This window comes from Trifolium pratense, linkage group LG1 (genome assembly GCF_020283565.1).
Source record: "Trifolium pratense cultivar HEN17-A07 linkage group LG1, ARS_RC_1.1, whole genome shotgun sequence".
Taxonomy (NCBI): Eukaryota; Viridiplantae; Streptophyta; class Magnoliopsida; order Fabales; family Fabaceae; genus Trifolium; species Trifolium pratense.
Window position 1 is genome coordinate 18,974,754 of NC_060059.1, and position 14,180 is coordinate 18,988,933.

At 33.1% G+C, this 14,180-nt stretch overlaps 1 protein-coding gene and 1 non-coding gene across 2 annotated transcripts; both read left to right on the plus strand.

Annotated features, from left to right (window-relative positions):
- Positions 1 to 1,694: 1,694 nt before the first annotated feature.
- On the plus strand, positions 1,695 to 1,768 carry TRNAI-AAU. The gene has a single exon. It is a non-coding gene; the product is annotated as a tRNA-Ile (tRNA).
- Positions 1,769 to 9,449: 7,681 nt separating this feature from the next.
- Positions 9,450 to 13,528, plus strand: LOC123902512 (nuclear transcription factor Y subunit B-1-like). Its single transcript, XM_045952270.1, has 7 exons — positions 9,450 to 9,497; positions 9,681 to 9,914; positions 10,157 to 10,286; positions 10,495 to 10,500; positions 10,610 to 10,687; positions 10,805 to 10,843; positions 13,123 to 13,528. The coding sequence occupies exons 2-7, from the start codon at positions 9,691 to 9,693 to the stop codon at positions 13,168 to 13,170; spliced, it is 525 nt and encodes a 174-aa protein (XP_045808226.1). The 5' UTR covers positions 9,450 to 9,497; positions 9,681 to 9,690; the 3' UTR covers positions 13,171 to 13,528.
- The last annotated feature ends 652 nt before the right edge of the window (positions 13,529 to 14,180 follow it).

Genomic DNA, 14,180 nt, shown 5'->3' on the forward strand with positions numbered 1-14,180 from the left:
TCAAATTTACAACAAATTTATAATAGAGCCCAAAATGTTGGATTAATAAAGAGGGACCATTTGCATATGTTTAATAAAATGAAGGGGATCAAAAGTGAAATTGAACTAATAGTATAACAACATACTAGTATAAAAAAAAAAAAAAGGAAAAGTTTAGGGGGACCATGGTCTTTGCGGGTTCCCCTTCTAGTTTTGTAGCTGTCTAAGTTCATTCATCGATTTTCGTAATTTTCTTTCCTCTCACTTTTTTTCCATAAAATCAAACGGACCCTTAAGGTTTTGAGTTGAGATGTGGTGTCTTCCTCTTTTGTAGTCTTAGAACATTTTCCCCGTTGTTTCTCCCGAGTCCCCAATAATAAAGAATAAAATAATATAATTTAGTTTGTGTTATTATCCTACAAAGTGACCATCATTTCAACACTACATGAATAATCGCATGGTTCCTAGGAACATCAATATTTGTATCTGAAGGATTAGCAAAGCTTAACTTGAAGTTTTTGTAGGTCATACGAACCTCATGTAAGAAGCATGAATTCAAATGCACCTTAGATCAGATAAGTATGTTACCTACAAGACTCTTCCAATTAAAAATGTTACCTACTGACTTTATCAACAGAGGAGGGTGAAGCATGGGCACTATTGCAAGCTATGAATGAAGCTAAGAGTAGAGGATTTGAAAGCGTCCAGTTTGAAAGTGACTCTCAAGTGTTGGTTGATGCTATTCGTACCAAACGGCGAGGCAATTCAGAGTTTCTTTCAATCGTTGATGAAATTATTCTTGTTATGTTATCATGTATGAACTTTGAAGTTAAGTTTATTAGGAGACAAGTGAATTCGGTTGCTCACACTTTAGCTAGGGCGGCCAATTCATGGACTAGTTTCCATAGATTTGAGATTATTCCTTCATGTATTGAACTTTTGATAATTAATGAAATACAGTAAGTTTGTTTGGTTCAAAAAAAAGTATCATTGATAAAGTTCAAGTGGGACATGAACTTAGAAGGAGCACCAGCATAGTTATGTGAGTTGTGAAGGAGTTGTATAGTTAACATTGAAAGTCCTGGTCTTCAAGGACTTGTCATTACAGTATATAACAAAGTTCATGTAAGCCACATACTAAAGCATATTACTCCTACATTGTTATTCAAGATGCAAATTATAAGCTTTGTTTTTGCATGTTGAGGAGCTAACTCTAATCTCAACTGCGAACATCCTATAAGCTAGAGGTTAATTCATATTGGTCCTAATGTTAATAGATGGAATATGTGACCTATTAGCTTAATTATTAGAGCGTCGTGTTAACAATGAATGTTGCAGGTAATTGAGACCTACGAGAGTCATACTTTTGAAACATTTTTTAAGTATGAATATGAAAGCATTTTGTTTTAAAAACAAAATAATAATAATAATAATAATAATAATAATAATAAAGTGAATTTATATATATATATATATATATATATATATATATATATATATATATATATATATATATATATATATATATATATATATATATATATATATATATATATATAATATGATTATCTTTGAGTCAAAAATCTAATAATATGGTTATATTGTAACAAATTAAATTCTCAAACATTTTTTCATTATTTGAAGTTAATTAAAACAAAAATAGAGATTTTCACTAATATTAAATTAAATTGGCAAAATTCAAATATCAGATATATGGCCTATTAGCTCAGTTGGTTAGAGCGTCGTGCTAATAACGCGAAGGTCGCAGGTTCGAGACCTGCATGGGCCATTTTTTTTGAAACAATTTTTTTTATGTATTCAACCATTTTTTTGAAACAATTTTTTTATATATTCAACCATTAGGTCTCCTTTGAAGAAATTTTAAATTCTCACACGAGCTGATTTTACAAATCACAATCACATTGATCTCCAAATTATACGGTCCTCTCAAATAAAAATTTAGAATTATAGTCTGTAAGACTTAATTAACTGACAATGTCGATATTATTAAGTTATACATCTCCACTCAAGTTCAAACTCTGGACCTTCAAGTGGTGCTTGCATATACACCAACAAAAAGAAGCAGAAAAAAGAAATATAGAATCATAAACATTTTAAGTTTTTTTTTTACTACATAAAAATTTTAAGTTAAACATCGCTGAAGCTTTACATAATACTAACGAATAACATGCAAACCACATATTGACACTACATGTTAAGCAACATTTTAAATAGGGCTAGCACTATATTTTTTTTTGTTTTCACCCCTAAATGCAGTTGTGGAGCATCAAATTGTGGTCCTCCCTACCAAGTTCAGCATCAATCACCATTGAACCAACTAACATTTGGTAGGGCTAGCACTATTTAGTTTGAAGTATTTTTGTAACAAAAGTCGTGAATGTCAATGTGTCAATTATGAATAATGACAAATTATTATTTTCGTATTCAACGGAATACACTTAACATAAATATAAAAGACAATTGATTCTCTCTAGCGTCAATTTGGGTGGACTAATTTAGCTTCTTAAAAAAAAATATAAAAGACAATCGATCACAACTCAATAACCTTCTTAAGTTGTTTATTTTGGTTTCAGTCCTTAGATAGATCCACTCAACTCCACCAAAAACAATTATCATATTGAATGCTCTATTATTCACTTTTGAATATTTGTCTTACTATATTTATCTTGCTAGCAAACCCTCCAATCAATTGTTTTTGCTTAAGCGCCAAATACATATACCCCTTTTAAAGACAATTAAGTTCATAATTTTCTACACAAATTAGAACATTTAATTTGAAATATATATTGTTGTGTATGATTATTTTGCTTATAATATGTTCTAGACTGGGCCAAGAGCTGACAAATTATCATCCTGCCCGGAATTTGGGGCACAATCCAATAAGAGGAGGTCTCCCCGACACGTCAGCCCATGACATGTCCTCCACGACATAATGGTTTCACAGCGCCACTTGAGTCATGGAGCTTATCCATTACCCACTTATAGTCGAACGACTCTAACCAAGATAGGGGTGAATAACTGCCTCCCTACGATACAGAGATTATTTTAGCAGTTGGGTCTATTGGACCGGATTATTCCAGCCCATTAGACCAACCTTTGACCCAGCGTCGGGGCAACTATATAAGCTCTCATATACATATAAAGGAGAGTCAGGTATTCAATTCTTCACACTCTCTCTCTTCTTTCTAGTATCTCTCATTCTCTTGCTGACTTAAGCATCAGAGTGTCTGCAGGTACAACCCTCCTCCGGTGGACGAATTGCTCAACGGATTGGCCATCACCTACTCTGATCAACAGGTTAGATCATAATCAATATTAGAAAATCATATCTGTTGAATAACCTTACGAGTGTCGGTGCTTTATTTGTTGGAAAGCTATAAGAGAACATTTTTAGAAGTTGGTAGTAACAATGTTTTTAATTACATTATAGTTAGATAACTTAGATTTTAAAAGAACTTAAGTTCATAAGTTTATACATATATTAGAACGTGTAATTATAAATGCATATTGTTGTGTATGATTATTTTGCTTATAACCAATATTTCAAATCATATTTAAGAATTTTACAAAAACATTTTTATTAATGAGTTTTGATAAATATAATACTCACTGATACAGTTCTTTTTCATTGTCTTCTTGAAAGACATCATCTTCATCACAAAATGTTTCTTCATTCTTAATTAAAACATTTTTCAGTTTGTGAGTCCAGGGGAATCATCTTTGTATTCAAAGGTTTATCTTTTTGAAGTATTGTCTCATGAGTTTTCATAGATCCAATGAAATTTTCTAATTCCAGTTTTTAAAAGTTGTATAGAACGTAGTTAAATAACATTTCTGTAAAGTTTTTTGCTTCAATGATGGCAGTTACTATATGTGTCTCCAACTCTTTGGTAGACATATGAGTATTTTTCTCACTCTTTCATGTGCAATGTAGGTTTTTTCAAGAGAATTGAGTTCATTTATGATAATTGTAAATCTTCCATACATTTGATCTACAATTTCATCTTCATTTCAAATAACTCAAACTTTCTTACTCTTATGTCAATCCTTTTTTCTTTTACATTGTTGGTTCCTTCATGATGAGTTTGAAGAGAGTTGCATTCCATTATTATGTCATGTTCTTCCCTGCTCAAAGCACACTTTATAAATAATTATCTCTAACATTTAAAATTACCTGTACCTTTTCAGATTCTTGAGTGATCAATTCATCTTGAGAGCCTTTGGAGTTGTGAAGTCTTTAACTAGTGTTACATATTCTCAAACTTCAATTACTAACCGCATATTGTTGGCTTGTGATCTTAGGAACAACTCCATTTTGTCTTTCTAGTAAAAGTAATCATCTCCTTCGAATAAAGATGGTCTATTTAAGGATCCACCTTTTGAGATGAACTTTGCCCTTTTAGTCATTACTTCCTTCCCGAATCTTTTCCTCCAGCACTTGTTAGATGTTTAACCTTAGAGGTAGAGTTATGATGCCAATTGAAGTAACAAGGGTTTTCACAAGAAAGACGGGGTGGGGGTTGGGGTTGAATTGTGAACCTTTCAAAATTTTAACTGAAAAGTAAATTGTGTCATGAGCTAAACAAGATTCAAAGAAAAACTGTTAGCATGATCAAAGATCGTTCTTTGACAGACACAAATATAAATGAAATGTGATTTGTGTGTAATGTGTTTGAACAAATAAAAGTGTAAGGGAAGAGAGAAACAAAAACACAAATACTTATCCTAGTTCACCCTAAAACTTGGGTAACGTCCAGTCCCCACGTCCGTGATTTTATCCACTATAATCTAATCCAAGATTACAATACTTCTATGATCTAAGCCAATATCAAAAATTTCCCATGATCTAATCTGGAATCAAAGTTCTTCCAACTCCAAGAGGCAAAAGTTCATTCACCTCAATCCTAACTTTTCAAGGCACATTCAATTAATCGTTACAAATTAACTTGAGCAAGTTCTTACAATGATTTGTAAAGTGGTTTAGATCTAAGCTTATACAAAATTCAAACTAGTTGAAAAACTTATACATAAACTACATCTAGTACACTATGAAATATACATCCTATAATTTAGTAAAGAGTTGGAGTGTGAGTGGAAATATATAGTTTGATTGCTTGCAAGATAAAACAAATATTGAATGCCTCTGTGCTTGAAACTATTGCTATTCAAATGCAACCAACCGTGCTATTTATAGTTGTAGATCTCCCTTTGTAGCTTGAGCATCAATTATATCCGTTGTTAGCTTAAAACTAGTCGCTACGTATCAAATTAAAAACAACTCGTGGTGAGTTGTTACTAAAGAAAGTCTACCAGAACGTTCTTCCATTGTTCTGTGAACTGAGAACTTCACAAAGGCATAACTATGGGTCGTGGCAAGCTGCCTTGGAGAGTATCCTCTTGATATACCCGTTAGACCATGAGCAATGGTTGTGTTGAAACCATTCTCAACATGTAAAAAGTAGTGCAGTGGTTGTTTAAGTTGGTATTGAAGATGAGATGGAGGAGAGAGATGTTGAGAAAACTCAACACAGTTGAATATGAACTTGGGCGACACGCGGCGCGTTCTTGTTCGTTCAATCCAGGCGCGTGTTGCATACGCGCAGACAAGGCGCGTGGGCAAGCTGAGGGGCGGAGAGAGAAAGCCTATCCTGACACGTGTGGCTATTTGACTGGTTGTCTGGTTTTTTATCACATTAATACTTTGAACTCAATTATTTCATAGCAAAATAATTTTTTATTTTTTTTACCAAAATTCATGATTATTTTTTTGTCTATAAATAGAGACTTGGTTCATTTGATTTGGACATAGAAAAAAAACCAAGTTTTTCACTATCTTAATTTTGTTATTAACTTTCTATTAGTGTTTATTTTGAAGCTTTAGTCTCTTTTTAGGGAAATGGATCCCAATAATCATTTCAACACCCAAAATTCTTCTAATTATCCCAACAATTAAGTTAAGATGATTTGTATCGTATAAATTATTTAAATAAATTTTGTTTTTATTACAAAAAACTAAAAAATAAATCGTTAAGTGTTTACCATTTTAATTTAATTTTAATCGATAATTGTAATTTTATGTAATCATAAAAACAAAAATATAAATTTAAATAAGAATATGAAATAAAAAGTAGTGGGGTAGAGTGTTGAATGAAAAAACCATTGGAGAGGGTAAAAGTTGAATGAGTGTTAAATGATTAGGTAGAAGAAAGAGAAAATGATGTGGAATGTTGGGAAGTGAAAAAATGGTGTTGAAATTTTTTAACCATTATACATGGTCTTATATGACTGTTGTGTCTTGATGTAAAGGTGTTTTGACATCTCAAGACGAGTTTGCAACTCATGTTTGGAAATCTGCCAAAACGTTCTCTCAACACAGGAGAACGTTCTCCAAACTTGAGGGATTTCTTCAAACAAAGTTGATGAACTGCTACTTGTTGTCTTGCAGCTATAAACATGTAGAAATGTAGAGTATAACTTTTGTTCATCTTATATTTGCAAAGTACATATGATCTTATATTTATGATTATCTTGAAAACGTAAACTTGGGAGAACATTATGTCTGATCTGAGACGTTCTACTAGAACTTTACTGAAAATGTGTTCTTATCCTTTCTTTGTGAGTGAATCATATTGGAATTTATCCAATGTACATGTCTTGCATTAAATCACTCAAGAGCACTTGTTAGATTACAAAAAGATCACAATCAATTAAAAATGTAATTGAAGATGTTTGTTATATTTAAAACATCAAATTGAAATTTTAGTATGTATAGCTTCTAACAAAAGGGAAGTTTTTAGAAATCAGTCGTAACAATGTTCTCGATTACATTATTGTTAGACTTTAAAAGCATTTGAGTTCACATGATTTTCTAGAACATGCAATTTGAAATACACATTGTTGTGTATAGTTAGTTTGCTCATAACCGATCTTTGGAATCATATTTAAGAATACTAGCAGGTCAGACACACACGTTCTGCGTCTGCCTGTGTCTAATTTGTGTAAAAAAAACATGTCTTATGTTATGATCAGTTTGTTCCTTATGTTATGGTCAGGCAAGCGCGTTCCGCATCTGCCTGTGTCTAACTTATGTCCAAAAAAAAGATATGTCTTACGTTATGGTCAATTTTTTTCTTATGTTATGGTCAGTTTGTTAATAAATGATTTTTGCTGCTAAAAAAAAGATATGCCTTATGTTACGATCAGTTTGTTAATAAAAGATTTTTGTTGCTACTAAAAAATAAGATATTGTTGGTATTATAAAAAGTTCCCACAAAAACTCATGTATTCTATTTATATATAGTATATAATAGTATAGATAATGAAAACGGTTATATTCAAGAGTTTGAAATGAATGTAATATTCAAATTGATCCTGGTAATAAGTTGTTGAGCTAAGCTACTAATGAATTTGATACATCATGTGTTTTTAAATACCATACATGATGTGTCAGTATATTATTGGATGCATGTGTAAAATAACTTTACACTAACGGTGCATATAAATTAAATTCAAACACTAAATGCAGTACTCACACGAGAAAATATTGCCCATATATACTATTGACAATTATGAATAAAATCTAACTGCAATGGTAACTTTTTCATCAAGGGTTCAAGTAAAGTAACATGCTTAGTGTTTTGAAATTATACTTCTTATAGCACAAATATGCAAATCATAGTCACATTATCTCCACATTATACAGTACTCTCAAATGGAAATATAAAATCATAATTTGTAAGACCTAATTTAACTAGGAATACCAATATTATTAGGCTGTACATTTTCACCAAGTTCGAATCAGAATCCTTACAGTTGTTTGTGTGAATTTTAGGCGGTGCTCACGACCACGTCTAAAGAAAGAAATATATAATCATAAACATCTTAAGTTAATCATAGCTAAAGTTATACGCAACTTTAGACCACTTGATGAGTTAGGTGGTCTAAAGTTATACGCAATGCTAAACAACAGACAAATCACTTGCATTTCAATCATGTGAACATAAAAGTTAACTCTACTTTAGAGAAACTCCAACGGCTTTATCTTTCATTGCATCATCTACCTGGAGTTGAAAGAAATGATATCTTTTGTATAAAACGGTGTAATCAGTCACATGGAGATGCGTATCATCTTGAAGAAACGAAACTCCGAAAAAGAAAAAGTAGTATGCCGCCAATGTTACTTTTTCTTTTTATCACAAATCTTACATCATTGGTATCTTGAGTAATAAATTATTAATGTGAGGTAAAATAGTGAGACTTCATGAGTTTTTTAGAGTTGCACATTGGAGTAAAGAATGAGTAAATTGCTTTGAGATGATATATGACTTTAATGAGACTCGCAAAATACTTTTGAATGATTTTCACCTTTGGAATGCTCTTATAAGTTGCATTTTAACAATACCTTATTATTTTGTTCGATTTTCGTAATAAAAGCCGTAAAATCTCAATCACAACCTAAACAAACCTTCTTAAGTTGTTGTTGTCCTTTCGGGAAAATAAGCATTTTCCTTTTAATAACATACATTTCATTCCTTATATAGATCCACTCAACTCGACCCGAAATAATATAGAACCATAATTTGTAAGACCTAATTTAACTGAGAATACCAATATTATTAGGCCGTACATTTTCACCAAGTTCAAACCAGAATCCTTACAGTTGTCTATGTGAATTTTAGGCGGTGCTTATGACCACGTCTAAAGAAAGAAATATATAATCGTAAACATCTTAAGTTAATCATAGCTAAAGTTATACGCAACACTAAACAACACACAAACCACTTGTATTTCAATTATGTGAACATAAAAGTTAACGTTACTTTACAGCAACTCCAACGACTTTATCTTTCATTGCGTCCGCCGGCTGGAGTTGCAAGAATTTATATCTTTTGTAAAAAATGGTCAATATAGCCTGCCACATGGAGATGGTATCCTCGTTAAGAAACGAAACTTTGAATAAAAGCGGTACGCAACCAATGTTACTTTTTCTTTTTATCACAAACCTTACATCATTGAAGTAATAAGATCTTAATGTGAGGCAAAATAGTATGATCCAATATGAGTTTTTTAAGTTGCACTATTGGAGTAAAAAATAAGTGAATTGCTTTGAGATGATATGACTTCAAAGAGACCTCCAAAATACGTTTGAATGTATAAGATGCATTTTAACAAGGATGTAATATTTTGTTCGAAATATCTTTTTAATAAAAGCCGTAAATCTTAATCACAACCCTAACAAACCTTCCTAAGTTGTTACTATCATTTCGTGAAAATAAACATTTTCCTTTTAATAACTTAGATTTCATTCCATTCCACTCGACCCCAAATTCGACCCCAAATAATAATTCTCACATTAAATTCCTTACTATTCACTTTTGAATATCTGTCTCACTATATTTGCTTTGCTACCTTACTCCAATCAATTGTTTTTCCGCCAAATACATATATAGTACCCTCTCTCTCTCTCTCTCTCTCTCTCACAGGCTTTCGACACAGAGGTATATAACTGTTGAAATCTGCTCCATTCAATTTCATCCATCCATGTACATTACAGATCTTACCGTTCCGTCACAATCACAATTTAATTTCAACCATTCAAAATTTTTCATAAAAATCATTACTATTATGCATCGCATTGGTTCGTTTATGAAATTTTCTTTGATCTGATTCGTTGCTTTTAGGGTTTATGCAATGGCAGATGCAGAAAGTCCAGCTGGTGGAAGCCACGAAAGTGGTGGCGAACAGAGTCCACATGGTTCTTCTTCTGCTGCGCGTGAACAAGATCGTTACTTGCCTATAGCTAATATAAGCAGAATCATGAAAAAAGCTTTACCTTCAAATGGAAAAATTGCTAAGGATGCTAAAGATACCATGCAAGAATGTGTTTCTGAATTCATCAGTTTTATTACCAGCGAGTGAGATTAATTTACAAAACTATACTATTTTTTTTTTAATGAAAAAGGCTTGATTTTTATTTATTTTTATACAAAAAATGTAGTTTTTAGCAATTGGGGTATATTGGAATTTGGAATGGAATGAATGATTAGTAGTGATATGTCAATTTATATGATTTTGGGTGGAAAATATTTTAAGGGCTTTATTTTGTTTTGTTTGTTTGTTGTCTGAATTGAAAATGGTGATTTTGGTTGGGTTGTAGGGCAAGTGAGAAATGCCAGAAAGAGAAGAGAAAGACCATTAATGGTGATGATTTGTTATGGGCTATGGCTACTTTAGGATTTGAAGATTATATAGAACCACTTAAGGTGTACCTAGCAAGGTACAGGGAGGTAATTTTAATTCTTTTTACCCTTAAGTTAATGTTTGTTTTTGGATAATCATGCAGTACAATGTTATTATGTTTTGAAGTGAATGGATTCATTAAGTTCTCTTTGAAATTTCGATAATGCTCTTTACGGCCTAATAATATTTATCTGACTGTTTGTTTGTTTCTTTCTTATTCTCTCGGTGATTTTGAAATTTCCACGCATATCGCAGTTAGAGGTTAGTTAATCCTTCCCTTTGGTTGATTGTATTATTTTGTTTTTTACCTTGACTATCTTGACATTGGAAATTGGAAATGCTAATGTTTGTGAACCATAATTTTTTATAGGGTGACAGTAAAGGATCTGTTAGAAACGATGGATCTGGTAGACGGGATCAAGTTGGTCATCCAGGTCAAAATGCTCAGGTGAGCTTGCACAACTTTTTTGGATTTGTGTTTTTATTCTGGCGATGTTGGTTAAAACAAGGTTCAGTTTATTAGCTAACATGTACTTTCTCTTGATGTTGGTTTATGACATGGCAGTTTGTTCATCAGGGTTCTTTGAACTATATTGATTCTCAGGTAACAATCTTTCTGTCTCTCTTGAATAGATGCTTGTTTAATGTTTTTTAGCGAGCACGTACATGCTCATTTATGGAGATTAAGAAGTGAAGTAATGAAATATTCTTAGTAAACGATAAAAATGTGAAACAATATATTTTGCCAATTTAAGGCCATGGTTAGCTTAACCAATCCAATGAATCAGTTCAAATAGATTGGCGATGGGAGCCTTCACTGAAGTTTTCGTTGTGCTTAATGTTGGCACTTGGCATACCTATTACCAAGATGTGTATTTCTTGGGTTTTCATCTTCCCATATAAGTTACACCGTCTTCTCCTGATTGTAGGGTTTTTATCTCCAAGTCTATCTGTCTAAGGATTTTTTTTATGACCTCTAGATCTCTTTTTCGGCCACTAATCTCATCTTCAGTCCCTATTCTAAATTTCTAATGCCATTACATGTTATTCCCTCCACTGTACAGCCTAACACTTACATTCTAATGCTATATTTCTTAATAACCTTTAGCCCTGAAGGACAATGCCATATTTCACACTTCACAGAGCACCTGGAAGAATGCATAACAGTACTCACATATCCCCAGAACCAAAAGAAAGTACCATATTGGAATTCACCCAGAGCTGTATGTATAGAGAGGGGTCTGAAGTATAATCCATACTGAATTTTGTTTGTTCGAAGCCACCATTCATGGAGCTAGAGATGTCATCTGACACATGACCTGTGGTTTATAACTTTTGAATGTACTTCCCTTGGGTTGATAATAAGAAGCATTGGGTGATGTTTAACTTCTATACCCTAAAAATAGTCTAGCTTACCAAGTTCCTTGAGAGCAAATACTGACCGGAATTTAGTGATAGAGTAGTATCTTTCTCCACGATCTTGTCATTTCTTCTGCCTGGTGTTCTTCTAATGTTCATCTTCACCGTCTTTTTCTCTTTGATCTTTGTCAATGTTTTCTATTAGTTGCTCACTTGTTTGTCACACTTTGTACCTATAACTGGATACCACCGTTATCTTCATATTGCTGTAGTTTTGCTGTTCAGGGGTATTATATAGGCTGTATTTGTCTTTGTCCTGCTCTACCGGTATCATGAACTGCTGTGTTTCATTGAGAATCACTCTGGTTTATGTGTTTGGTTGTTTCTATCCGGCTAACACTAAAATTGAGACTGAAAATTGCTTATCTGTTTTTTTTATCCCCTCCATTGTTGGACCTCATTGGAATTCAACAATTGCATGTAGGGAAAATCCTCCTTTATTGGTGATTTCTGTTTCACCTAGTTTTCTTCTCAGTTTTATAAACAGACATTATGATTGTAGGCAGAGGCTGATGCTTAGTGACTAGCAAGGATATGTAAGCCTGCAATAGTGACTTTAAACGGTCATCTTTTGCTGAGCTATTTTACGGAACCCAATCACAGTTAAGCCTGTTGGCTGAGCTTATTTGAGCCAGATTTTTTGTTCGTGATTGGGTGTGATTTACAAGGCTTTGGGGTCTCCTGAGCTCAAGACTAAATCTTTTATGCTTCCAAACATATTCCTTCACGGCGCATCCTACCACTCCCCATTACATTTTTAAGTGGCGGTTCTGTATCCCTATCGTGCGTCTTCTCTGGAGTGCCAATTATCCTTCACGGTGCATCTTTTCATCTGTCCAGGTCCCTTCCTGTGGTGATTCCTTTTCAGCAGTGGTGTTTTTCTCTGGCTGTGCTTTGTCACCGTTGTCTTGAAGCATTTTCTTTAATTATAATACTTATTCAAGTCTTGTTTGTTAAGATCAACAAACTTTGGTTTATGGTGCCCAGTTATATTTTTAAGTTGCTTTCTCTTTACTAGGGTTATTTATGACAGACTTATATCTCTGCATCATTTTAAGAGGGGTGGGGATAGGGTATCACGTGTTTGATAGAATTCTTTTATCAAATCTGATTCCCATGCATTGAGGGAATCACACATTTGACGTAGTCACACGGTCTGGATGTTGGGTCAAGATTGGACGTCCCACCGTTGACTTTGTCTGATCGAGTCCAAAATACAAAGTCGGAACTTGAGATGTTTGATTTTGACCTGAAAATATGGATTGGTGATTGCATGAATTCTTAGAATGCGCAAAACCGCGTTTTATCATCGGAATCCTCTTTCTTTGAATATCACTATACTTACATTCTTAAGAATCAAGTCGTGAATAAAATATGATATAATGTGCTTACAGCTTTCAACTAAGAACATGCTCCTATTTCTTAGGACTCGGTAACATTTTTTAATTTGTTGCTGATTTGCAGGTGCATCCACAACATCTGGTTATGCCTTCAATGCAAAACCATGAATAGATTAGATGCTTCTCCTCTTTCACCATTTCCCTAGCAAAAGAAAAGATGCTTCTCCTCGTCTCATTTATGTCACATTAATGCTTGTGCCTGTGGGATGAATGGAAACAATGATTTGGTGATTTTAAATTTAGGTACTCGTGTGTGGAAAGCATGGGTGTCAAATTTTTGTTTCGATATTAATGTAGATTTTTAATACAATTACTATTATCAAGTTTAGCTGCCTTGCCCACTAAGGGAAGATAATGTGTTCTGCATGTGATTGGCCATGTAACTTGTCATGGTGAGTAGTGCCTGTTTTGATAACTTTGCTTAGATATTAGTATATCATTAATACAAACTGCAGTTATTGTCAAAGAAATGCGGAAGTGTTGAGTACAAATAATGCTTAACAATTGGGAACAATAGTTCTGATAATTTTAAAATGGCACAGCATATGTTTTTGCAAAGTCCATTGACAGGAAAGTGAACAAATATTGTAAAACCAAAATCAAGTGTTAATTCCAACAATCATTCAAAGGTTGAAAGGACATATTTCCGTTTGGTGATCTCCATTATAGTGGTAATAAATGTGCCTATCTGCTATGTTAAATTTCATGCAGCGTTTGATGCAGACAAACCAGTGTCTTCCCTGGAATTTGATCAGTGGTAATGAATGTGTGTCCACATCAACACCACGTGGAATTAATTGTGCCCAGTAGAGACTTGGGTGTTAGTTACTTATATGAGATGATGAAGTATTTAGTTTAAGTGGTTTTTTTTTCTTTCTGACAAATAGTTTAAGTGGTTTTTTACTCCTCAATAGTTGCTTTTGAGACAGTATTTCTCATACTTATCATTTGGTATTAGAACTGGTAGACAACTATGGAAAAGTTGAGTAAAACGTCATAGGCTTATGCTGGTCCTCAACATGCTTGATAGAGTATTTAAGTGGTTAATCGACGACTTCTCCATATGTGATATTAAGGTACCGTTTGGCCTGATTTTTTTATGACTTTTTTGTAATTTTAAGG